This window comes from Wyeomyia smithii, chromosome 3 (assembly GCF_029784165.1).
Source record: "Wyeomyia smithii strain HCP4-BCI-WySm-NY-G18 chromosome 3, ASM2978416v1, whole genome shotgun sequence".
NCBI lineage: Eukaryota > Metazoa > Arthropoda > Insecta > Diptera > Culicidae > Wyeomyia > Wyeomyia smithii.
This window is the reverse complement of record NC_073696.1, coordinates 4,787,001-4,812,469: the sequence shown is the minus strand read 5'-3', so window position 1 is coordinate 4,812,469 and position 25,469 is coordinate 4,787,001. Positions and strand designations below refer to the sequence as shown.

The window sequence follows — 25,469 nt, the reverse complement described above, 5'->3', positions numbered from 1 at the left end:
CCATTTGCATACTTTAAATTGATGTATGTGAAAACAATCTAGATTGTTGAAAATTATTTGAATAAATAAAAAAATGGTCGGGATGAAGTTTGATGGCTACGGAAGCCAAATAAAAAATGAGCTGGGATCAGCAAGGATTTTTTGTAAGGCTGCAAAACAGATCTGTGTCAAGAGTTGAAAAACCTATACCTCTTTATTTTGTGAGTCATTCAAAATGTGTTGATATTTCTACATTTTGCGTAAATTTTATTGCAGTGACTCACTTCATATCAGTTTTAAACTTCCATCTCGCTGCTTTTTCGAAAATTTTTGAATTGCAATATTGCGTTTACTGTAACATTTTATGCTTATTATGAAATATTGTTTTATACCGCCAAACGATTGCAGAGAAATAAGGTAAGGTTGAACAAGATATTGAATACGTGCGAATCTGCTCAGAAAAAAAATTAAAAAATATACTGAATACTCTAAAAAACTGTAAAACCTGTGAGATATTGTCAAAATTAAGATAGGTAAAAATCTTTTTCAAAAATTACCGAAAAAGGTCTTGAGAACAAAAACAGAAACGAGAACATTTTCGAGTAGTCCCAAGATTCCCATTCTAGAGGTCACAAAATGTACACAAATGTAATTTCCATTTTGGTCTAAAACCGCTAAACGACACTAAAACAAGCAAAATATGATTCCAATTTTTTTATTTAAACCAAATTTGAATGGATTTTGTACAAGCCTGCAACAAAAAGCGCTGAGGTTGAGTTTTTTTCGATTATTGTACAATTGAATTATGATGAATGTTATATTACAAAGAGATCGTGTAAAATCCATATATTGTGAACTCAGAACAAGCAATGCCTGCCTTAAGGAATCTTGTCCCTGAAATTTGTTTCTTATCAAGAAATAATCACATTTTTTTCTAATTTTTCTAACAATGTAGACTTATTAATATAAAAAAAGATATGTTGAGCCCAGTATTAGATTAAAATAAAGATTTAATTAAATTAGTTTAGTTTTGATCAGATTGAAGAAAATAAGATTAGATCCACGAGCGTGTATAAATCATCTCAAATTGAATTCTGCGTAGAACAATATCATGAGTTGAATCTACAATTACTTTCGCCTGCATGCCTAATTCGCCCGGAGCAATAATGAATCCTCCGAAAGACACTAGAGAACACCTACTATACACTCTGCCTGCGTTCTAATCTCCATCGCACCCAGAATTAGCCTGCCAGCCGCGATGTGCAGTGCAGTGCAGTGAGTGCTAATGTATTCCCGCGCACGGTGGTGCACGTATAATGTTTACAAATTAATTCCACCTGTTGTGAATTCTCCAATTTAGTAAATGTAAATCGAGATGGTGAGCAGATAAATGGCCTCTTTCGCCATTACAGCTCGACCCGCAGAGCGATAGTTCGCGGGATGCGTGCCCCAGATTGCGGGAAGTTTAAATCAGGGTTGTAGCGAAAACTCTAAAACATTCCCCTAAAAGAGTAGCTAATCTGTAGCTGCTATTAAGATTTTATTTAGTGAATAGAATTTATTCATCTACACTAACCCAAAATCCAGCAGACAACCCTGCAGGTATCACTTTCCCCTTATGCTGCTGATTCGAGCACATGCTGCCCAAGTTGATATCTCCACTTTTGCGGGCTGGCAAAACACCCGCAGTGCGGTGCAGCATGCACGGCATTTCCAATATGTATGGCGAGTTTATGTTAATTTTATAGTTTTTAGATGATCACTTATGAGAACCGAGTGCGGCAGATCGAGCTTTATGCTGCCTGTGGCAGTCCTCAGACGAACTACTCCACAGCTGACGAGTGCTATTTCATCACATCTTGCGCGGAACGAGAAAAAACAATCGCCTTGATTGTTGTTTGGCGTTCGAAGAGATTTGTTTTAGTCCGACGGAAACATTTCTAATAATAATACCACTCGAGGGTTCCACTGAAAAGCATTTCGGGAATTTATTGTGATTGCGAAGGGATAACAATGTGACTGTTTACCGCACCACTAATTCAACAGTTGATATAGCTTCAGATTAATTCTGTGGTTTGGAATTTATCTAAAGCACAGAAATAACAAGACAAACCGATAACGTTGGTACACAAGAATTGAAAAGAAACGAGCGAACTAGTTTTGCATTGACAAATGCACGAGTCAATGTTCGAGACCCTAACCGTCACGCACCGATGATCCAGATCCAGATTCTGCGATGGATCGTTTTTTTCTTGCTTCTCTTTCAATGCAGCAGTACCTTCATCACTATTTGCACAAATTGCATCCATCTGTGCCGATGCTGTCGCACTGATGCAATTTGCTGATGCTTCCGTGCTTTCTGCTGGAAAAGCTGGTCCCTTAGAATTGATTCTATGCAGGTTTAGTTTTGAATGACAGGCACCCACTAGGGTGACCGACTCTTGCAGATCGTTGTTCAGATGGAAACGTGTGTTGGTGTGACTCACATTTTGGTCACCCTATCCCCCACGCGTTCGAGTAGAGGGCACGAGACTTGGTCTATTCAGAAATTTGTCAACGGTCGCAGCGGCTAGCAATCAACTGAATCGAAAAGAATCGGATAAAAACAGACCCGTGCGTATCCAACCGTGATCGCTAATTGAATCACTCCCTTATATGGATTTTGCCGCCGGGTAAGGTATGGCCGAGGGCTTATCGCATACACTCGACATGACACACCTTTCGGTTGGAATTAAAATCGCAGCACTGATTAGGAAAGCGGATCGATTTCGGTTACTGTCAGTGCTCTCTGTGTGTGGGAAAAATTGCCCTTTTAGTTTTAAATTTATTTTAAGCTTTTTTCGTACGTATGGATTTGTTATTATGGTTGATCTATAGAAACGAATTTCTGATCGCGACTAGTCTGTTGACTTAATGTCATTCAAAATGTAAAACTAATCAAAAAGGAGAGTTCTGCATGATATTTGTTACTTATTTTAATATATTATTGCTTACTTTTAACATGTTGCTCGTTTTCGATATTTCTGTTTCTATGTTCCGTTTTCCTTGCTGTTGAAATTAAAATGTAACAGCTTGTTGAATCTCATTGAAAATCTGTCTTGATTTGCTTAAGTTAGTAAAAAAGGCGTAAAAAAGGGGAATTCTTTCGACAAGTAGCACTAATGTGCTGTGATGCTACTACATACGACCATTGCCTTGCCGCCCTATGTAACGGGAAATGCATCCCATCACAGAAACGGTTCCGTCAACCGAGCAAATCCCGCGAGCTACATTCTAATGATGCGTAGGATTTAAGCTAAATTAGGTCAGACAGACGAACAGAAACAATTCGCGTGTGTTGACTGGCTCGACTAGTCCTAGTGCTGGTCCGGCGCCGGGAGCAGGGTGGTGAATGACTACTAATGAATCTTCCCCTGCGGACACGTATTCAAGCATGTTTTTTTCCTTGCCCACAAAAGTCAGCTGTAGGCCAGAAACAGCGCACCAGGAAAATGGAAAATTGAATAAAGAATTGCGTGTCGGGCTTAGTGTGTATGTGACAACAGGAGGGCGTTGTACATCTAGATTAGCTTTCACGATGGACGACGGCTTAGTTAAAAATGAGCTAAAACCTCCGAACAGGATACTACCACGGGGCGGGTTATGGATGAGCGCAAGTTGCAAAACCGGGCGGACCAAGTCGAAAGTGTGATCTGCATCCTACAATTTGTTTCAATTTATCCTTAATTGAAAACAAATGTTTAATTAATAGTCTGCTTTTATGTTTTAATTAGAGCCCCGCATGGTATGATGGAGGTTGAGAAAGAAGACTTAAACGCTAGACTGTCGTTTCGCTACTTTCACGCAGTGGCACTCAAACGGAGTCAAATCTATGCTCAATAAATCGCCAATAATTGCTATTGAATTGTAACAGTAAACTTTGCTTCCTAGTCTCACGACTGAGTGAATGTATTAAATTTTGCGCTGTTTGGCACAATCGATTAAGATTTACCGTTACAGTGGATTGATTTTAAGCAAACTCGGAAAGACTGCACCGTTGACGCAAATACAGAGTGTCATTTTATATTGGCCAGGGCCGCTTGGCCATTGCGCCACGACAAGTATTGCGATAAATCAATTACAGCGCGCCACTCGAAACGCGGAATTGTATCGGCCGAGGGCAATTCAGTCGTTTCGAATACTTGCCGCTGTCTGAGAGATGAAGAAAAAACGCATGACACGCGGGCGGCTGCAGTTCCAAACCATTTCCCTAACCATTTTTGATAGGTAAGCAATGTGAATATGTATGTTAATTTATCTTTCTTATCTCGAGTGCCCCAACAAGCATCGCAGCCAATTTGATTGCCAGTCTCCGGCGCCCCGGTGTGGAGTCTCTGACGTCTTTTGCGTCGTTGTCGTCGTCGTCTTCGATTGGATCTTGTGTTTGGAGAGGAAAATAAAAAAAAACTAACTCGAATCACGTCCCTCCACCTCGCACCCAGTAGCGTTGCAGCAGCTGCAAGTTTATGCACTAGACAAGAGACTTCGATCGCATCTGTTTTCTCTTGATTCGACGCTGACTACTATGCTGCTATCTTGCAGTCTCTTGGTTTTTATGATGAACAGCTTCAGTGCAGTAGTCGTAGCGTAGATGGAGAGCAAAGTTTGACCGATTGCGATGTGGTTGAATGTGGAGAAAATTGACTTTAAAAAATCGAACAACTTTTCTTAAGTTGCAATTAATGAATATGATTCTTTTGGTAAACTGTACCGATAGAATATTTTATAAGTCCTAACTGCACCACAGCCGAGTAGGGCGGCAGCGATAAAAATCTTTTCACTCCTGGGAAGCACTGGACTCTTCTCGTTAATGATGTTAATAAAAACCAATAACAAGACCTTGAGCATAGTCTCTTGTCGGGGCTGCTGTCAGACGCATCTTTTGGTGGCAGGCAAGACGAGCAGCACCAACTCCACCATCCGAGTAAACACCAACCGGGTTCGGCTGAGATGGGGTAATGAAGTTGTTTGTCAGATAGTGGACGCTTTTATGGCGATTACGACACGATGCCGGCGGCAATTGCTTATCACAGTTAGAGGAATTAAAAAGTGAATGGCTTCTGAAGACAGCCATTAATTGGGTAATCTAAATATCGCGAGGCAGATGTGCGTTGGAGTCGTTCTGGTTTGGCACTCCACCAGATTGGGTGCTCCAGTGTGAAGGTGGTCGACATCATAATCTGAGTCTGAAGCCGTTAGCAAGGAGGATAAAAATCGTTTTTGATAAGAGTTGGAAAAATAACTGACAGCTGAATGAATTATATAATCGCGACAATATCATGAAATGTGGCGTTACTGGCTCAGCATTGCAGATTTTATTGCTTACAGGTGGAAATTAAATACTAGGAATTATGATTACAGTGCGTGAGCAATCATGAATCTATTGAGCATTGCTTAAAATGCTAGTATTGGGGAGTATTTGAATATTTTCTTCAACTTCAAATTTGAAAGGTTTCGGTATCTGGACACCAACTTACGCTCTACAGATATGACAAATCATTTCAATACATTTCTGAATACATTTCTGAATCATTTCAATACATTTCTGAAAATAAACAGTCATTCTTTTAAATATTCTGAAGAAAATAATTACATTATTTTCTCAATTATTCAAAAGCTTGGCTTAATGCAAATATAGTAATACCCTTCTGCCTGGCCAATCTCACTGGAACAGATTTTATAAAAAACTTCAGAATTCTAAATAATTCAAGCTTAAAATTCGGAATATACGAAACATGTGAAAGTGGTCAAGGCGGTCCTAGCCACTAAATTCTATATATTCCACAATGTAGGGGTCAGGGTCACGTGAATATGCGACATAGAGCTGTCCATGTGAGAAGCCTGAATACTCGGAGTTTATGCCACAAATTTTCAGTGACTGTCCTTGAGTTTTATCAATAGTCATTGCGAATGCGTGACGCACAGGAAATTGCAGACGTTTAAAATTTAACGGCAAATCGGTAGGAGTAATCGAGATACGCGGGATTATTACGACTTCTCCTTTGTAGTTTCCTGTCAGAATTGTCGCTTCAAGGACATTTGCCATCGGGTAGTGGCAGCAATGCATCTGTTCGGTGGTAAATTTGACCTTGAACCTATAAAGTAGTTGTATTTGAAAATATTTGATTAGCATTTTTCTCTCAATTGAGTGTTTAGTTACTATACTTTATTCTTCTTTTGTTCAAGACTCGTTTGAAGACTATGGAAACTAAGTGTGTAACTGACGATTCTGAGATATATGGGGTGTCGAACGTCGGCGCATTTCGAGCTCGTCTTGTTCTTAACCGATCAACTTCCCTTCGGGACTCGTATATTTCCTGACTCTCTAATATTCTATCTTCAGTGTTGCGAAGCCTGACACTTTTATTGACCTGCTACTACTCGTGTCTTAATTCGCAAAACTGGAACAAAAACAACGAATTTAATTTTAATTCAACGGCATGTTAAGTATTTGAACATTCCACTTACAACAACTTCATCTGAACAACAAACACTTCGACCACAGCAGAAATTTGTCAAAGTCAACTGGAAGATATGCAAGAATCAGTTTGATCATGTAGATTAGGGAACATTCCTTTTATAAAATACCCTTAGCGGCATCTTCGTTAGGAAGCATTCCCACCGCATGTGGAAGAAAATTAATCGAAACCAACTGAAATCAGTATGAATACTCCTCAGAATTCTTGCAAAAACACATTATTATTTTTAATCTATTATGTTTATTACGAACCGACAGTGTATTCTTCTTTCTTGGCAAACAGTCGTTGAATTTAAGTGGCATCAACAGAATCCAATACGAAAATCGCATAGAGCTATTCCATAAATATTAAAAAAAAAATGAAGGCTATCGTTTAAGTACGCCCCGGTGATGAAAACTTGTTTCGAATTTTTCCGTTCAAAGGCAACAAAAAATCGTTACTTACTAAAACTCACAGAAAACCTCTAAGAATCTTAGAAGGGCGGGAAATATCAAGGGTTGGTTTTTAACGTTTTATAACTTTTTCAGTTGATTTTCGTTATTGCCATGGTATAGTGACAATATGGTTTTGTCCTGAACAAAAATTCTCGCAAAACCAAATGGCCAACCATTTTTCGGGTATCTTTTTTTTCAAACATACATGATACCAATTGTTTTTCACGTGACCATGTGACATAAAGCTGTTTATGCGAGAATATGCATGTTTTAGGTTTAATGCCACCAGTTATCAGAGCTTTGGGCATTATCAAATTTCATGCAACTGCGGAGCGCGAAGGTACATACATACGTTTGAAATTAAATGGTAAATTGGTAGGTACACGACGCATCGAAATTTTCGCTTCAATGACATTAATATTTCATCTGCTTTTTGAGGCAGATCTGCTGCCTAAGCACAGTGCAATTGAAATTTCGCAACATTATAGTTTTCATTTCAACATTCAACAATTAATTGTAAATCCAGAGATTTGTAGGAATGCAATAGTGCCTATTTAACGAAACATGAACAGAAATCAATGTTTTTTGAGAAGCAAAAACTACACGTTTATTGTACCAGCTAACAGAATCATTGCAGCATGAGAAAATGTCAATGATCTAAGTCAGTGTGCATTTTAGAGAAAATGGAATAGATTGATTAGATCTGAGCAATGGTAAATTAAATCATCGCACATGTAGTGTTATTCTTGTTCTTTCTTTTCATTTATTAGATAAATAAAACGATCATATGCAACTCTGCTCAAATAAGCCAGAAATTTAATTTATATTATCAAGTATATGCCCTTGAATAAAATCAAAGCCACGTTGAGAGTATTCACATGCATGTCGAGTTTGCTGCTACCCCGCTATAGCTCTTTTGCATAGAAAAGGTGCAGTAGGCAGCGAAAACGAATATCACTTTATATGTGAACTATTAACAGGTGCTTGTTTACTCAACTACGACGCCTCAATAACGACGCTACAACAACTTGTCTACCGGTCATAGCCTACAATCGTAGTAATCTAATGACGTTGTTCTTGGAGTAAAAGGCGGGAAAAGGCGAAAATGTATTCCAATTTTTTTTAAACTTTATCAGTTGATTATTGTTATTTTTATGGCCTATTAACTCGTCGAAGATGAAGACGAAACAAACACAAAAAGAATCATTCAAATCCGTTGATTCTACTTCGAGTGAAACGCCGTTATACAGACACCAACTTATTTTTATTTAATAGAAGATTTGGACCCTCTTCTTTTTTAGAAGTGGGCCTCGTCCCCTTTCCCATACGTTTATGACTGTTCTCTTTGTATGAGAAACAAATATGCTAATCTTAATGAAAATCTGTTCTGATATTCCTCACTAATTTTTCAATAAAAATGCTACTTAATATGGAAAAACATGCAATTTCATAGAGATGACTTGGTTATTGATAACCATATCGAAGCGAGCTGTTCCTGCATTTGGCATGGATCTTCATCGGACGATAAATCCAATTTAGCGTCTTCGAAAGTTTTTCGCCTTCCCGTACGGGGACAGTCGCAAACATCGAAATTACTCAAGCCAGGACTTATGGTTTCTTTACCATGAGTCCTGGCTCGGTTTATCACACTTCAGATAGGTCAAAATCGACTAGTACTTACTGCTAGCGCCATCTGTAGACAAACAGCGAAAATTTAGTCGAGCACATAGATGCATTGACAAACATTGACTTTTATATAAATAAGTTTAAAAATAATAAGCGTTTAGCGAGTTTTTGACAGTCAGTTAATTTCACGCGGGGATACGTTCCGTTGTGTATAAAAATAACGTAGAAAACCGTCCCAAAAAAATTGAGCTTTGTAGTGGTCTAAAGACCAAAATGCAATATTATAAAGTACAGTATTTACATCAAAAATCGTGATTTTGTTCTGGAAACTGATAGGGTATCGGCTCTATTTGCGTCAGGTTTGTTCTATTAACGTCTGGAGGGTTAATGAAGTAAAAGAGAACTAATTTTTTGAAGGCAAATGCTCTGCAATGTAAAGAACCATCATGCATGAAATTAACGCTCTACGACATCATTTACCCCCCTGACGATAATAGGACAAACCTGACGATAAAAGAGCCGATAGCTTATATGATTACTTGAGTCCTAAAACGGAAAACGTGATTGGAATGAGGTCAGTATCTTGTATTGTTGAGTTATTCTAAAAAGGCAATGCGCGTAAAAAACAGTTTCAAAAATTAGAACACAGTCATACCTCGATATAAGGCAACGTCGATATAACGTAACTTGATATAACGTAGCCTTTTCAGATATCTTAAAATAATGTACAGCAATTGTTTTGGGGGTATAATATACTTCCACTATATTTTTATCGACTGTTAGTCTACTCAGAGGAGTTTCTTTCGCCTTCCGCAGTCTTTAAAATGTGAAAAGAAAACGATATTTTTCTCTTGCACCGACGTTTCGTATAATCTATATTCTTTATCAAGGCTGTGGAGAGGACCATTTTCCTGTAAAGTGATTCTTCGGCTAGAGCAATAATTGTCAAAACAGATAAACATCAACCCAACAGAAACATCCAAAGATACAATAAATTAGCTCAACTTGATATCAAATACAATTTTAACTTCTTACATTATGAAAATTAAAACTAGACACTTTAACGAAGCGAAACTCGTAGCATTCTCAATCATTCTAAACAATTATTTCCGTAAACAGAAACTTGCATGCAAACTCTATTGCGCACAAGTTATGCTGTGTAACACTCGGTGGAAGCTGTCAGCGACCGTTGACGTTTACTGTTGTTTATTTCTATACTCCGCTTGACGTGTTGCATGATTGCTGTATTTGTTGTGATCAGGCATGAATGACATTGCTGCGATCTAATGTTGCGATACGATCTTTGGTGTTCGTGAATAAATCATTTATGGTGTGCTCATTACGTGTAGCAAAGGTAATTTCTGGGAAATCTATACGCAGTAATTTCTTTATGCGCGCCGTCAGTCTATCGATGTACGTTCCTTTTAATTAGTCTGTTTTAAGATGTTTGTCTATGATGTCGTTGATAGCTTTTGGGGGGAGGTTTGTGCTGAGTTTTCGTACTCTCATGATAAAGTTGGCAGCCACATTTATTTTCATATGCAACGGGTCCTAATCCACTTGTAGAGCCTTGATAAAGAACATAGATTATTCGACACGTCGGTTTAAGAGAAAAATATCGTTTTCTTTTCACATTATAAAGACTGCGAAGCCGAAAGAAATTCCTCTAATATGTTTCAAATAATTGTTTACAAAAAGTTTTTAAACCAATAAGTACCGTATAATGGGTTAAAATTGATCTTCTTTCTTCAATGTTTCATGACTGATTATGTTTGTCTATGAGAATTGTCTTAAAGGAGCATAGAAATAGTTTATAAATACTGCTAGGTGCTAAAAAAATAAGTTTTCGCGCACTTTTGAGCAATCATCAACAATTTTGCATCAATGGAAAAAAGTCTGGAAGGTGAGGGTATGGGAGACGGGACACGAGGCATATGGATGTTAGGCATACAGATGCGGGGCATAGTGGATGTGAGGCATAATGGATACGAGGCCGAATGGATGCAAGGCCGAATGGACGCAAAGCCGAAAAGACGCAAGGCCGAAAAGACGCAAGGCCGAAAAGACGCGAGGCCGAAAAGACGCAAGGCCGAAAATACGCAAGGCCGAAAATAAGCAAGGCCGAATTAACGCAGTCTATCCAGCCTCGCGTCCATATGCCTCGTGTCCGTATGCCTACCTTCCATTATGTCGTACTATGCCTCGTGTCTGTATGTTTAACGGGGTGTCATCGGGGAAAAGAAAGTTAAAAAAATCAAAACCATCAATTGTTCCAGAAAATCCTAGTTATTTCATTCGATTCACGTATAAAGTCTTTGTTGTTTGTTTACCCCGCGGCGTCGAAGTAAAGACTTTCGTGGCACGTAGGTCAGGATTTCGTATTTCTAATGAGAAACTCTTTGTCTTGCTATAGCCGCAAAATGTCCAAAATGATCGTACGTGAGCACCGACGTTGGCCAGCAATCTCCTGTAATGGTGATGATGGGCCCCCATTGGTGTTTATCGAGGAAAACGTGGAAATCAACGCCGCGTACTGTAAGACCGAATATCACCCAAGAGTGTTGTCGGAAGAATTTGACTGTTTTCTCGAAGAGACGTTGTTGCTCCCCAGCTCCCCGGATCTTAATCCCCTAGCCTTTATATATGGTCGTACATGCTTGCCGAGCAGTGCGAACACAAAGTGAGCACCATGGACAAATTTAAGATGACCAGGTGCGTGCCACGTAAGATTCTTTTGAGAAACGTTTCAAGTTCGTCATACAGCACAAAAGGGAGGTGCTTTCAGCTAATATGTCGTGAAGGTCCTTGAGAAATACTGCCTAAAGAAAAAATGACTTAGAAAAGAATATCGTGTGTTTTCACTTTTAACACATTTTTATAGTGTATTCGAAGTTATTGAACACCCTGTAAATTTTCTGTGAAATACTTATAAAAATTCTAAAATATGTTTCCATAATAACCTTCATGACGAGGGATATTGCATAAAAAAAAATCAGAAACTCTATCCCCAAGATTTTGAAAAATTTAATAATTTTAAAGTAGAGGGTTGTATCTGAGACAAGACCGTGTTATTTACGAAGGACTGCACAAAGTCTTATTTAACAAATTTTTCAGTAATATTTGTGGGAGGCTTGGAAAAGATCGAACGATTTCGATCAAATTGAGCATATTCTGCAGAATTTGTATGGAGAATCATGTTACTGCATTCAAAAAATTCATTGGTCTGGAAAAAAGGGTTTATCTGTCATTTTTTTTTTTGAATTTATTTTCAGAACTTTTACTTCATTTCTTTTTTTTTTCTTTCGGCATTTATGTTGTTGATTTGTGGTTTGACTCTTCCGATGGACTTTTACTTTACCAGGAAAAAAATTTTTTTTTCAATTTTTCTAAGCATTTTTTTCTTTTTTTTTCATTTGTGCAACATTTTTGACATGTTAGATATTCTTGACTTCACCTTTACTATTTTCCGCTTATTGGCTCCTTAAGATATAGTTTCATCTTGTTCAACAAGTTTTAGATCTGGGAAAGGATTGAAATATTGAATATCAAGAAATATTGAATGTCGTGTAAATAAACTTTTACAATTTTGGTGGTAATATTGTCGTGGGATGTGTTAGAAACCGGTAGAAAATCGAGAATTTTTAGTCAGAACTGACTTTTTCACAGAAGAAAATGAGAGAAACCTATTAGAAACTGTTATAAAATCAAATTTGCTGTAACAAATACAATATCTAATGATGTTTTGAAAGTTCAGTTCATCAAAGGTATAGTGGTATTAAATAAAACTTTTAAAAGCAAAAAACTTTTTTTCAAAGATGTAACCGAAAATAATCAGATTGCTCAGCAAGATTAACCCTCTAGTGCCCAAATTAGTTTTGAGACGGACCTTTTAGAGGTTCAACTAAAGACCGTCTAAAGGCGGCACTGGGCACTAGAGGGATAAGAAGTGAAGGTAACTAGTGCCTTTAGCAAAGTTTTTGGTAATGTTATTTTGGAGAACTTTGCCAGAAATCTCCCATTCTGGTGGAATGATCACAGATCTGTTACTGTTACAATAAGGGTCTTTTTTCACTCTAAAACTTTCACGAAGACACCATGAAATGTAACGTTCGCAAGAATAATCACCTAATTGATCTTTCAAGGTTATTGCATACATTAAAACGATTTTAATGAATATTCTATTACCTAACAAATTAAAACTACAATTTGGAGGTGCGCAGTGGTGCTGCTGAACTCTTATGACAAAATCTTCCACTTATATCACAACAAAAGTTTAATCGTCTTCAAAGATACGGCTTGCTTGTAGACTTCAAAGCAGCATTGTTGAGAGCTCTCTCCTCTAACCGTCAGCACCTCTTGGCTGGCAACAGTTTGATTGTGCTCCAAACTGCATTATGATGCAATACAAAAAAAAAAAAACAAATTTTATTACAAAGTAATAGACAGTGCTTTGCTTTGGCAATCTGCATCTCGCTAGAAGCTGCATTTGAAAATGACACTTTTTCGTTACACTTTTCACATCATGCCCTCCTTGTAAGACGGAATGCTACGTCAAACATCCAACTTAAATATAGGAGTTGATGAAAACAGCTTCATATATATTTTTTAAATAGAGCTTGAAGGGTACTAAAAAGTTGGTCCCCGTGGTTCTGCGGTTAGCGATGTCGGTCGGCTATCTCTCAACCACGGTTGATCCACGGTGATATTAGGTTCGATTCCCGATTAGGTCGATCTTTTCGATCTGGAAATATTCTCAACCCAGTATTGGGGCACGGAGTATCGTTGTACCTATCCTAAAACATGCAAAATGTACCAAAACAATATCGATAACGAACTCTCTCAACTAATCTAGTTGATCGAGACCGCTAATTGGCCCTCCAAATAGTGCGGTATTGTTGTTTGAAGGGTACTAATAAAAAAAAATGAAAGGATTGAAATAAACAATATTGAAAAACGGTTTTGCAGAGTGTCAGTGGTCGGATTTTTGCAGGCTATAAACATTGAAGCATCTAATTTTTAAACAGTTGATTGTGAAATATTGCAAACAAAACATTGTAAAATTTCTTTTTATCAGAGTTAAAGAACAAAACTACTGGTCTCGAATGCAAAAAATCGTTTTAAAGACGTTCAAAACTATAATAACTGAAGCTGAGACGGCGAAAACAGTTATAGTTAAGCGAAGTCTTCATAAAAAAAAAACATATATGTACACTCTTTCTCTCTCAAATGAAAATCCTAAGCTCGACTATGAACTAAATTTACCACGAGAGATAAAAACAATCGCAGTGGTCCAAATCTTAACAATGAAAAAAACTAAACTATTATTGTGTTTTGAAAGGGATATTTTGGTCGTTAAGTTTTCAGAATATCGTTAATGAACATTATTCAATATCAAATCTCTAACAAGCAACTGGTAGAGTAGCATCTAATGATTATTTCCTTCTTTTTTTCTTTCAGGTACGTCCTATCGATCATTCTAATCTGACCACACGCACACAAGTCCGACCAGAATTGCAGGTATAATCGGCGTAATTTAAAATGATTAATGTTTTCGAAACATCCTAAATATCAATATCAAATCGTAACAGTATCGTCTAGAACACTGCCAAAAAGGCTGTCAAATCGAACCGAAAAAATACTCCATCAAAAGTCACTATCATTATCCGAGACTCTTCAATCGCGTTTTGCGTACAACGTCTCCCTGGCACGGCAATGTCCGGCAGCAGCCAGCGCAGACCCAAACCCAAGTAGCGAACGAGAATGGATTCTGAAATCTACCTCCATCGCAATCACCCCCGAGGGAGTGTTATTATTGTCATATAATTCTATTATCCTGCCATCTTAAATTCTTCCCCTGTCCGGTCTGGTGTGGGCTACCGTACCCGACTGCCAGGAGGCACGGCGGGCGGAACGAACGTTGAAGCGAACAAGTGGTACTACAGTAACTGGAGATTCTGCACAAAACGTACCCACGCTTTGGCACTGGGTGGGCTGCCGACCGTGGTCCCCTAGCATGCGCGTAGAGGTTCCTGGCAAACGATTAATATTTTCGGTCTTTCTAGAAATATGTAAACTAGGGTAAGCCCTTCTCTAGATGTGGAAAATAAACGGTCAGCTTGGGTCTTCCACTATTAACTGTGGTAAGAGCCAAAAACTGGAAAGGTTTTTTTTTTTGGGAAATTACGGTAGCAGAGCGAGTATTTTCCTAACCAATTTAACGCTAGAAAAGATAGCAATGGAATGTTTCACGACGGTCGGGAATTTTTGTTGAAACTCGAAGTAAGGAACGTTATCCGAAGTACTTGCAAATATGAATTCTCAAAAGTTTTGGCATTAGTGAATTATCTGTGCACATCAGTGTTCAAAAATGTACTATTCAACAGATGCTGCGAACTGAATGGACTGTTTCTATTCTTGTTCAAATGAATTATCCTAACACAGCAATTACGCAGCCGTTCGTTCCCTGATATGAATTATTCAACATCTCAACACAACTAATGAATTCTTTGCTAAGGACTGCCCCTACGCAACAGCGAACCATTTAATCATTGGCACCTGTTTGTTTGGGCCAGATTTCTTTCATTCGGGTTCTTTTTCCGGTCAAATCACTCAATATCATTGGTGGGAATGACTCGGATGAATCGAACCCCGCCATAGGGGTTTTTCGCATTTTCCGAGCTCTGATTGGCACCTAACACTTGTGCACCCTACTCTTGTATAAAGAATAGGGTGATTGATCGTGGTTCGCACCTGTCGCACTGTTTTCCATGGCATCCTAGGAATGAATGCAAGATTTTTCTAAAATTGCAAAACTTTTTAACTAAAATTAAGATTGAATAGAAAGAGCAACTGTACACGATTTAATTTATTGACTTTAAAAACACCTGATGTCTAGTAAATATTAATTGTATGAGTTTCAATGCAAGCGCAATTTTGATCCTGGTTCGTGCCATGTTGATCGTGGTTCGCGCCATTTCTGATCTTGGTTCGTTCTGATGAAAAATAGAATTGCAGCATTGCAAATTGAGGGAATACACGTAATATAAACGCAATATTGTGTCAAATACAGTTATATTCTCCAGTATCTACTTAGCAGTTTGAAAGAAACTTGTACATAATTGGTATTCACACTATTTCGAATAATATAAAAGCAGACATTTTTTTTCAACAGAAATTTACTTAGAGGGTTTCACACTTTTTCTGCATGAACTTTCTCACCGCGCTCAGAATTGTTGATCTATTGTGAGATATACCCGGGTGTCTGCTTTACCCGCACTTTTATTATTAACAATACCGCTATTAAAAAGTGGCATGCTTATTATTATTTTATTCATGCTAGTGTGTGATATGATTTTATTTTTCCTTTTTCACTTTTACTGCTCTACTTTACAGAGTTTTGTTCCTTCTGCCAAATATCGTCACTTATAATTTCCTGGAGAAGGGAAGTGGGGCGTTTTTCTGGCCAGTTTTATTATAAGAGGGACTTATATATTTTAATGGCCAGAAAATCAATATCAACTTGCTTTGTTATTTAAATTATTTTTTTTTAATTCTTGATATCAATAATAGTAGTAGGCCCAATCGCAAAAAGCATAGCGGGGCCGAAAATTCTGTTGGAGTAGGGAAAAGCCTGTTTGAGTAGAATAAGTATAGTTATTCCTCCTCAAACAGGCATAAAAACCCTCTCATCTTTTCATACAAATAAATACAATTATAAAGATATTACAAATCAAAATGTTTTATATCCAATTCCTGTGTTTTATAGAAAAATTCGACTGTTTGTTTCGATTTCGCGACGTTTTTCCAGAGCGGTTGACTGAAGCTCTCAGGTTTATAATAAATAATGCGCACTGCCTCTAGCGGTGAGTTGCGGAAGCTGTTAGGACGAACCACGAACATTATTATTATTATTATTTATTTAAAAAAATATTATTATTTATTAGTATTATTTAAAAAAAATCACAATCAGAGACTTATTTCTATGAAAAAAGTTTTAATTCTGGTAAAATATAGATGGATCGACGTTTTGAAATTAATTTGAAGTTTTACATCAGGAGCTAAAATACTGTAGAGAAGTTTAAACAGACTGCTTCGGTGAAGACATTGGCAGCCAAATTAACATGTTTCACTAGCTTAGCTATCAGGGCTAGTTGAAGTGGTTTCCTTCAAAATAAATCAAAGTTATGTATTGTTAAAATATGAAAGCAGTTTTTAAAATTAATTTAATTAAAAATCTTTGACTATTAAATGGTCTATCGATAATTTAGTTAATAGCACGAACCAGGATCAGTTTTTGCATAGTGCGAACCACGATCAATCACCCTACCTTTTTAGAATGGATGAATTCTGTGTTTCTGGGGCAAAATCTGGTGGAAAGAGTAAAAAAAAGAAACCCATGTTGCGGAAATATACAAGTCACGTTGTGACCTTCACATTACATTGCCTTTCTGAAGGCGGTCTATTTTGAGGCAACACGAGATATTCGACTTGATATTGGGTAGAGAAAAACTATTTCTTTTTACACCGCCCGATTGTTGCATTGCTCGGTGGAACGGTTGTAATTTTTGGTGACCTGCAAAAATACTCATCTGATTTGTATGCATTCACTCTAGCCTACAAGTAAAAGGCATTTGATTGGAAAGCAGAAACTTGTTCTGATATCAGATCCTGTTGTTGTGGAAGTCATAAGGGGCCATCCACATACCACGTGGACAGATTTTTAACGATTTTGACCACCCCCCTCCCCCTCCGTGGACAACTGTCCATATAAATTCTAAAAAAATTGTATGGACCGTGGACTTTCCAACCCCCCCCCCCCAAAGTTGTCCACGTGATATGTGGATGGCCCCTAACGCTTTTCATGGATATTTATTGTTAAAATAAGAGAAAAATTTACCAGCTGCTGAAGCTTTGACAGAACAAGGCTTCTATGGTCATTTGTCATAAAACCTAATCAGGATATACAAGAGTTAATTAAATTAGGCGATACCAGTAGAACGAAATCGGTAAAGCAGTTAAATAAGCTAAAAAGAAAAGGTAAACCCAGATATGTTTTCCCGCGAGAATAATTTGAAGCTTGATTCGTTTAGAATTCGGAATCACAAAACCAGTTGTATCTCAAGTTTGGTAAAAGGCACAAGGAATATTTTAATATCATAATGCAGATGATTGTTTATTTCAGAAAAAATATTGAAATAATTGCTCCTTACAGTTTTGATAACTTTGCATATACTCTCCAATAAAGTTTGGACTCTCCGTTGGTCAACCTTAGCGGCGATTTCACATTGATGTCTGCAGCATCCCGAGTCACTTTGGGACTCCTTTTTAATTTTTGCTTGACAATTGCCCAATATTTGTCGATGGTATTTTTCATTGTAATCGACCTCATTGTCACGGTACCACTAAAGCACTTCTCGACTGTAGTGGCAGCTTGCTAAATGTTTTCGGATGTTGAAATATTATGTATGTTGGTTGTGTTTTCGGCTGAGCAGTCACAAAAAAGTAGAACGACTTATTCTATACTGTCCGACGTTTCGTCACTGATAAGTGACATCTTGAAGGGGAAAAAAAATTCTTGTTCGTTCCTTGTTCAGATGCTTTTTCAAGCTAATCGTCTTATCAAATTCTCGAACGAACACACGTCAGCGCATGTTGTCTTTTTCAATTGAGAATCGTCATGTGAGAGTGATGCTGATAATCTCCGCTTTCAATTGAAAATCATTGCTATCCTTTTCAAGCCCTTCAGCTGCCAATATCAAAGCATGAGCTTTCGAGTAGGTAGTTTTCATATGACTCACAAAGAGTGTAGAGTCGGGGACTCCGTAATGCCGTAATTGATCTTAATGACTTCAACGGCGGCTTTCGATCGAATTGCTCTACGAGGCGTCCTCTGAACCATCCGAATAACTGTTGTACGATCACGAAAATGTTTCAGCACATCATACACGATAGATTCAGCCATTTCGGGTCGGGTTTGGGTTTAATTTTTTTTTTAAATACCGGGTACGGGTCGGGTTCGGGTTTGGTGAAAAAAAAATTTTCGGATTCGGGTTTGAAAGCCCATATTAGCATATCATATAAGCATATTTATAAAATAATGATGTCTAATACCACGCAACAGTAAAAATCACTAACATTTCAATACCATTCGAGGCTTAAAGCTCCAGGGCAGCCTCAATTTTGTCTAAAAAATCGACCCAAAAAAAAAGTCTCGAATTCTGGTTTAACAGTTTCGGGTTCGGGTTTCAAACCGACAAAAAATTTAAATGACTGAAACGAAAACTTTGATTGTCTAACTGTCTTACGAATATAAGAAATACCGTTGAACACAAAGAATTCTGTGCACAAACAAAAATCGAAACAAATCGACCTATCCCTTTCCGATCGGGCCTATATAATTGCGTAGGTAAAAGGTGACTTAAACAAAACCTTCTCTCTCGCTTTTTGAACGTCCTATTCGTTGTTTTATTTTTCACACCGCTAGTGTCAACATCGCAGTTGCTACGAAAAATAAAAACCGGAGCAAGCAAGTGTTTTTATATAGGACTTGCTTCGATTTAGGATTTGTTATCAGTCATTTTTTACCTACACAATTGTGTGGGCTCGGGCGGAAAGCAGCCATTTAGGAGCTACTTCGGGTGCTGAAAAACAAACGCCTGCAAAACAGATGGAAACTGCTTAAAATAGGTTCGGGGTGATTGGAATGGTGTCCCTCGTTTGTTAACTTTAATTGATTATTGTTGAAGTTTGCTAACTTAGTTTCACAATCTGAAAACAAGTTCTGACAGAGAAAAAACTAGAGAGCACTTATCCTCTATTCTCTTTCCTCTGTCCTCTCTCCTCTCTCCTCTATCCTCTATCCTCTATCATCTATCTTCTATCCTCTATCCTCTATCCTCTATCCTCTATCCTCTATCCTCTATCCTCTATTCTCTATCCTCTAAACTTTACATTTTATCCTCTATCCTCTATCCTTTACATTTTATCCTCTCACCTCTTTCTTCTTTCCTCTTTCTTCTTTTCTCTATCCTCTATCCTCTATCCTCTATCCGCTATCCTCTATCCTCTATCCTCTATCCTCTATCCACTATCCTCTATCCTCTATCCTTTATCCTCTATCCTTTATCCTCTATCGTCTATCCTCTATCCTCTATCTTCTATCCCCTATCCTCTATCCTCTATCCTCTATCCTTTCTTCTCTTTCTTTTATCCCTTACATTTTATCCTCTTTTCTTTTTCCTCTTTCCTCTTTCCTCTTTCCTCTTTCCTATTTCCTCTATCATCTATCCTTTATCCTCTATCCTCTATCCTCTATCTTCTATCCTCTATCCTCTATCCTCTATCCTCTATCCTCTATCCTCTATCCTTTACATTTTATCCTCTCTCCTCTTTCCTCTTTTCTCTATCCTCTATCCTCTATCCTCTATCCTCTATCCTTTATCTTCTATCCTCTATCCTCTATCCTCTATCCTCTATCCTCTATCCTCTATCCTCTATCCTCTATCCTCTATCCTCTATCCTCTATCCTCTATCGTCTATTCTCTATCCTCTATCCTCTATCCTCTCTTCTCTTTCCTCTATCCCTTACATTTTATTCTCTTTCCTCTTTCCTCTATCCTCTATCCTCTATCCTCTATCCTCTATCCTCTATCCTCTATCCTCTGTCCTCTATCCACTATCCTCTATCATCTATCCTCTATCCTCTATCCTCTATCCTCTATCCTCTATCCTCTATCCTCTATCCTCTATCCTCTATCCTCTATCCTCTATCCTCTATCCGCTATCCTCTATCCTCCATCCTCTCTTCTTTTTCCTCTATCCCTAACATTTTATCCTCTTTCCTCTTTCCTCTATCGTTTGTCCTCTATCCTCTATCCTCTATCCTCTGTCCTCTATCCACTATCCTCTATCCTCTTTCCTCTTTTCTCTATCCTCTATCCTCTATCCTCTATCCTCTATCCTCTATCCTCTATCCTCTATCCTCTATCCTCTATCCTCTATCCTCTATCCTCTATCTTCTATCCGCTATCCTCTATCCTCCATCCTCTCTTCTTTTTCCTCTATCCCTAACATTTTATCCTCTTTCCTCTTTCCTCTATCGTTTGTCCTCTATCCTCTATCCTCTATCCTCTATCCTCTATCCTCTATCCTCTATCCTCTATCCTCTATCCTCTATCCTCTATCCTCTATCCTCTTTCCTCTTTTCTCTATCCTCTATCCTCTATCCTCTATCCTCTATCCTCTATCCTCTATCCTCTATCCTCTACCCTTTATCCTCTATCCTCTATCCTATATCCTCTATCCTCTATCCTATATCCTCTATCCTCTATCCTCTATCCTCTATCCTCTATCCTCTATCCTCTATCCTCTATCCTCTATCCTCTATCCTCTATCCTCTATCCTCTATCCTCTATCCTCTATCCTCTATCCTCTATCCTCTACCCTCTATCATCTATCCTCTCTTCTCTTTACTCTATCCCTTACATTTTATCCTCTTTCCTCTTTCCTCTATCCTCTATCCTCTATCCTCTATCCTCTATCCTCTATCCTCTATCCTCTATCGTCTATCCTCTATCCTCTATCCTCTATCCTCTATCCTCTATCCTCTATCCTCTATCCGCTATCCTCTATCCTCTATCATCCATTCTCTTTCCTCTATCCTCTATCATCCATCCTCTATCCTCTATCCTCTATCCTCTATCCTCTATCCTCTATCCTCTATCCCCTATCCTCTATCCTCTATCCTCTATCCTCTATCCTCTATCCTCTATCCTCTATCCTCTATCATCTATCCTCTATCCTCTATCCTCTATCCTCTATCCTCTATCCTCTATCCTCTATCCTCTATCCTCTATCCTCTATCCTCTATCCTCTATCCTCTATCCTCTATCCTCTATCCTCTATCCTCTATCCTCTATCCTCTATCCTCTATCCTCTATCCTCTATCCTCTATCCTCTATCCTCTATCCTCTATCCTCTATCCTCTATCCTCTATCCTCTATCCTCTTTCCTCTATCCCTTACATTTTATCCTCTTTCCTCTTTCCTCTTTCCTCTATCCTCTATCCTCTATCCTCTATCCTCTATCCTCTATCCTCTATCCTCTATCCTCTATCCTCTATCCTCTGTCCTCTATCCTCTATCCTCTATCATCTATCCTCTATCCTCTATCCTCTATCCTCTATCTTCTATCCTCTATCCTCTATCCTCTATCCTCTATCCTCTATCCTCTATCCTCTATCCTCTATCCTCTATCCTCTATCCTCTATCCTCTATCCTCTATCCTCTATCCTCTATCCTCTATCCTCTATCCTCTATCCTCTATCCTCTATCCTCTATCCTCTATCCTCTATCCTCTATCCTCTATCCTCTATCCTCTTTCCTCTATCCTCTATCCTCTATCCTCTATCCTCTATCCTCTATCCTCTATCCTCTATCCTCTATCCTCTATCCTCTATCCTCTATCCTCTATCCTCTATCCTCTATCCTCTATCCTCTATCCTCTATCCTCTATCCTCTATCCTCTATCCTCTATCCTCTATCCTCTATCCTCTATCCTCTATCCTCTACCATCTATCCTTTATCCTCTATCCTCTATCCTCTATCCTCTATCTTCTATCCTTTATCCTCTATCCTCTGTCCTCTATCCTCTATCCTTTATCCTCTATCCTCTATCTTCAATTCTCTAAATTTCAATCTTCAAACCTTCATATTCATACTCTAGCCTGCATGTTCTAGCCTTCATTTTTTAGTCTTCATCTTCTAACCTTTGTCTTTAGCCTTCAACCGTTGCTATTATTTTTCAGCCACAGTGTATCGAAAAAAGGTTAAAATATTTATGTACGACATAAAAAGGTGTAGCGATACGCCGCAAGGTTAACATAGAATTATGAGAGCCTGTCTTATGTCAATGTATTTCTCCCAATAGGCTAAGGAATACACTTTTTACATAATAGCATACTTTACACGTCAGTGACATAGCCAGAAATTCCTTCTGGGGGGGTTTTGATAACAAATGGGATTTTTGAGAATATTGAAGAGAGACTAACCTAAATTAATGACTATCACGTAGCAAAACGGGATTAGAACAGACTGTGGTTTGGTGCGCTCACATCACTTACTCTGAGTACGGGTTGTATTGTAGTGATACTGGACACCTTGTTTCCCGTGGGAGAAACAACGACGTCCGCATGGCAGCCAACAAAAAAAGAGTAACGATATAGTTTTCTTTCTTGGTAACTGTAGGTGACAAAAATTAGAGAAGAAGCAAAGAATTAAAATGCTAGAGGATAACAGGAAGTAAAATTTGCTTAACAAAACAAATCTAGTAACCGACTTTATTCCGGGCGGTCGTTATTTTCTCCGCACGTACGAGAACTTATGTATTACAAGTCTCTCACAAAGGTCTCGAAGATTAACATAGCCTTTCTAATCGGATTTCCGGAAGTCGGGCCCCAAAACCGTCAACGTTTCACTTTTTTGATCGACGAAAGAATGCATAAAATTTCCGAAATCGATATTTGTTGTATTCGAAATGTCTTAGAAATGCATAGATTGACTCGGGATGATATCCAGAGGTTGGAAATCGAACCCAGAAGTCATTATAAACTCAAAAACTCGATGGATGCGCTTCAGACCATCAGATTTGTATGTTCAAACCCCTTTCCTCCAGACCCCCCCCCCCCTCAAGAGCCTTCGATCCTTTTTTTAATATTAGGGGTCTAGATTACTGTTTAGTAGAGTGCCAATGGAATGTATGAAAGCTTCGTTTTCTAGAGAAAAGTCCTCGTGCTAGATTTCAGCTCAATAGGACTTCGAGTTGAGGAGCCTCAAAACAGTAAGAGTTTCATTTTTTGACCGATGAAAAAATGCACAGAAATTGTCGATATGAAACTGTCGGAATCCGTTATTTTTCAAACTAAGTGTCTTAGAAATGCTTAAAAGTTCGACATCTGGTGCTGTCTCTAAACAATTTTTTCCAAGAATCGACTTTTTAGGTGTCAGAAATTTTTTTTCGAGAATAATGTTTTGAGACAACACCAGATGTCGAAGTTTAAAGCATTTCAACAAACGTTTCCAATAAACTTCTTCTACAACATTTTATTCTTTTTTGTTAGTGTTAAGTAAAATTACACGAAAAACAAATTAAATTTGATCAAAATTGGCCAGATCAAAACCGAGATAATCTTCAACGGCATACGCGTAACAAGCGAGTATCAGATCTAACGAGGACATTTTGCTTAAGATTAAATAATGTTTTCACACTTTCAAAATGATTCATTTCAAGGGAAACAAATAACTTTGATAACTGTGAACAATAATTTCATTCAGTCTCAATGGTTATAAAGACTGGGACTAATTGACGATTATTTCACAAGCTGTAGTACACAATAATCGCATATCAGTTCCACTATCATTTATTTCATAGGTTCGAATTGACTTTTTTTGAAAAAAATAGTATTAGAATTATTAAATATAACGATATCGGAAGCGGGCCTTATTTTATTGAGTTAAACATTTTAGTTCTTCTATTGCTGTTTACTCCGTTCGATGGTTTCGCAGATGGGACTGATATGCGTTTCACAGTAGTACAATAGTTGACATTGAAAAAAGCGATTTTCTGTATTTTGAAGAACGCCTCACCAATCTTCCAATCGACTACTGCAAGATTGAATGAAATCCGTTAGAAACTGACTGAGTTATAAGCATTTGAAATTTTTCGAGACGCTCTTGATTTTTTTTCATATGTTTTTTTCCCATTCAAAGTTCAGATCTTTCATAAAGCATATACTTCGAAGGATATATTTTAAAAACTTCCTCGTAATTGAAAGACCAGTACCGAAATAATTAAAATTTTGAGCGCCCACATGCTTACTCGTAATGAAGCTTCAAAGTCTATTTTTTCTGTATTGGGATTTTCTAAAACCTCTAACTTCTGAAAGTGCTCAACATTTTTTTAAACAACTTTTCATTGCAATCGAAGGTTATTTACATTTTTATGAACATATGCACTCACTTAAAATATAATCCCATGTCATTTGTATTGAAGACTTGTTGAAAGATTTCTTTATATCGAAAAGGGTTGGTTACATAAGTTATGGCTATCACACACAGTACCAAAATATGAAATTTACAACTAATACAAATGAAAGCACATAACGATTTCTAGCACATAAAGTGAAAAACATATACATTTTCACACCGTTAATAATGTACAATACAGAATCGTTTTAAGCCATGTAAATTTGTACGTTAATTGATATAAAATTAAAGCTTCGAATATAAATATGCATGCAAATTCACAATATATTCATTTACTTTGCATGTGAATATAATGACACACGGAATATTACGTGGTTTCCAATGCTCCATTTATGTGCATTTAAAGTAATGTAAATTTTTTTTTACTGTGCAGAGCGCTATTTGTGATCTTTCATACCCGATATAAACCACGTGTTTGAAATATCACAACGAATGCAGCATCGACTTAGAACTTCTCGCATCTGCGTTATCTTCGCGTGTGTGAAAGTTGTACCATTCAATCTGGTGCAGATAAGATACAGAGCTAAGCTAATAGCATGCCATGAAGTGCTCTACACATGGCCCAGACTCTAACGCGCAGTGCAACCAAAAAGCGCAACCGTGCACCAAGCGAGATATTGATGGCGCTTTCGAAGCTACAGTAGACTTTGAAAACCGTTACCTTAGCTAGGCACATATGGTTGGGGACTAGCGGGGACCGATAGTCCCTGGCGCTTCGAAACGTTGCGTTTGCGTTTCTCCTCAACCAATGTTACTAGTTGCTAGCCTGCTGAGGGCTTTCACAGCAGCCGCACAGCGTGATTAATTCGCAGCCTACTGGTTTGGGATCGCTTGTCGGCAAACAAGCGCGAGGGGTTTCGAAAGCTTTGAAT

General features: G+C 38.0%; 1 protein-coding gene across 4 annotated transcripts in view; it reads left to right on the top strand.

Annotated features, from left to right (window-relative positions):
- LOC129733305 (facilitated trehalose transporter Tret1-like) overlaps positions 1 to 25,469 on the top strand; it is a 235,512-nt gene that overhangs the window by 134,132 nt on the left and 75,911 nt on the right. For 2 of the 4 annotated variants that reach the window (XM_055695072.1, XM_055695073.1), the window contains one exon: positions 14,015 to 14,074. The exons of the other annotated variants lie outside the window; for them this stretch is intronic. In XM_055695072.1, the coding sequence (XP_055551047.1) occupies positions 14,015 to 14,074 (60 nt within the window). The remainder of the gene's footprint in view (positions 1 to 14,014; positions 14,075 to 25,469) is intronic. 4 annotated transcript variants of the gene reach the window in all.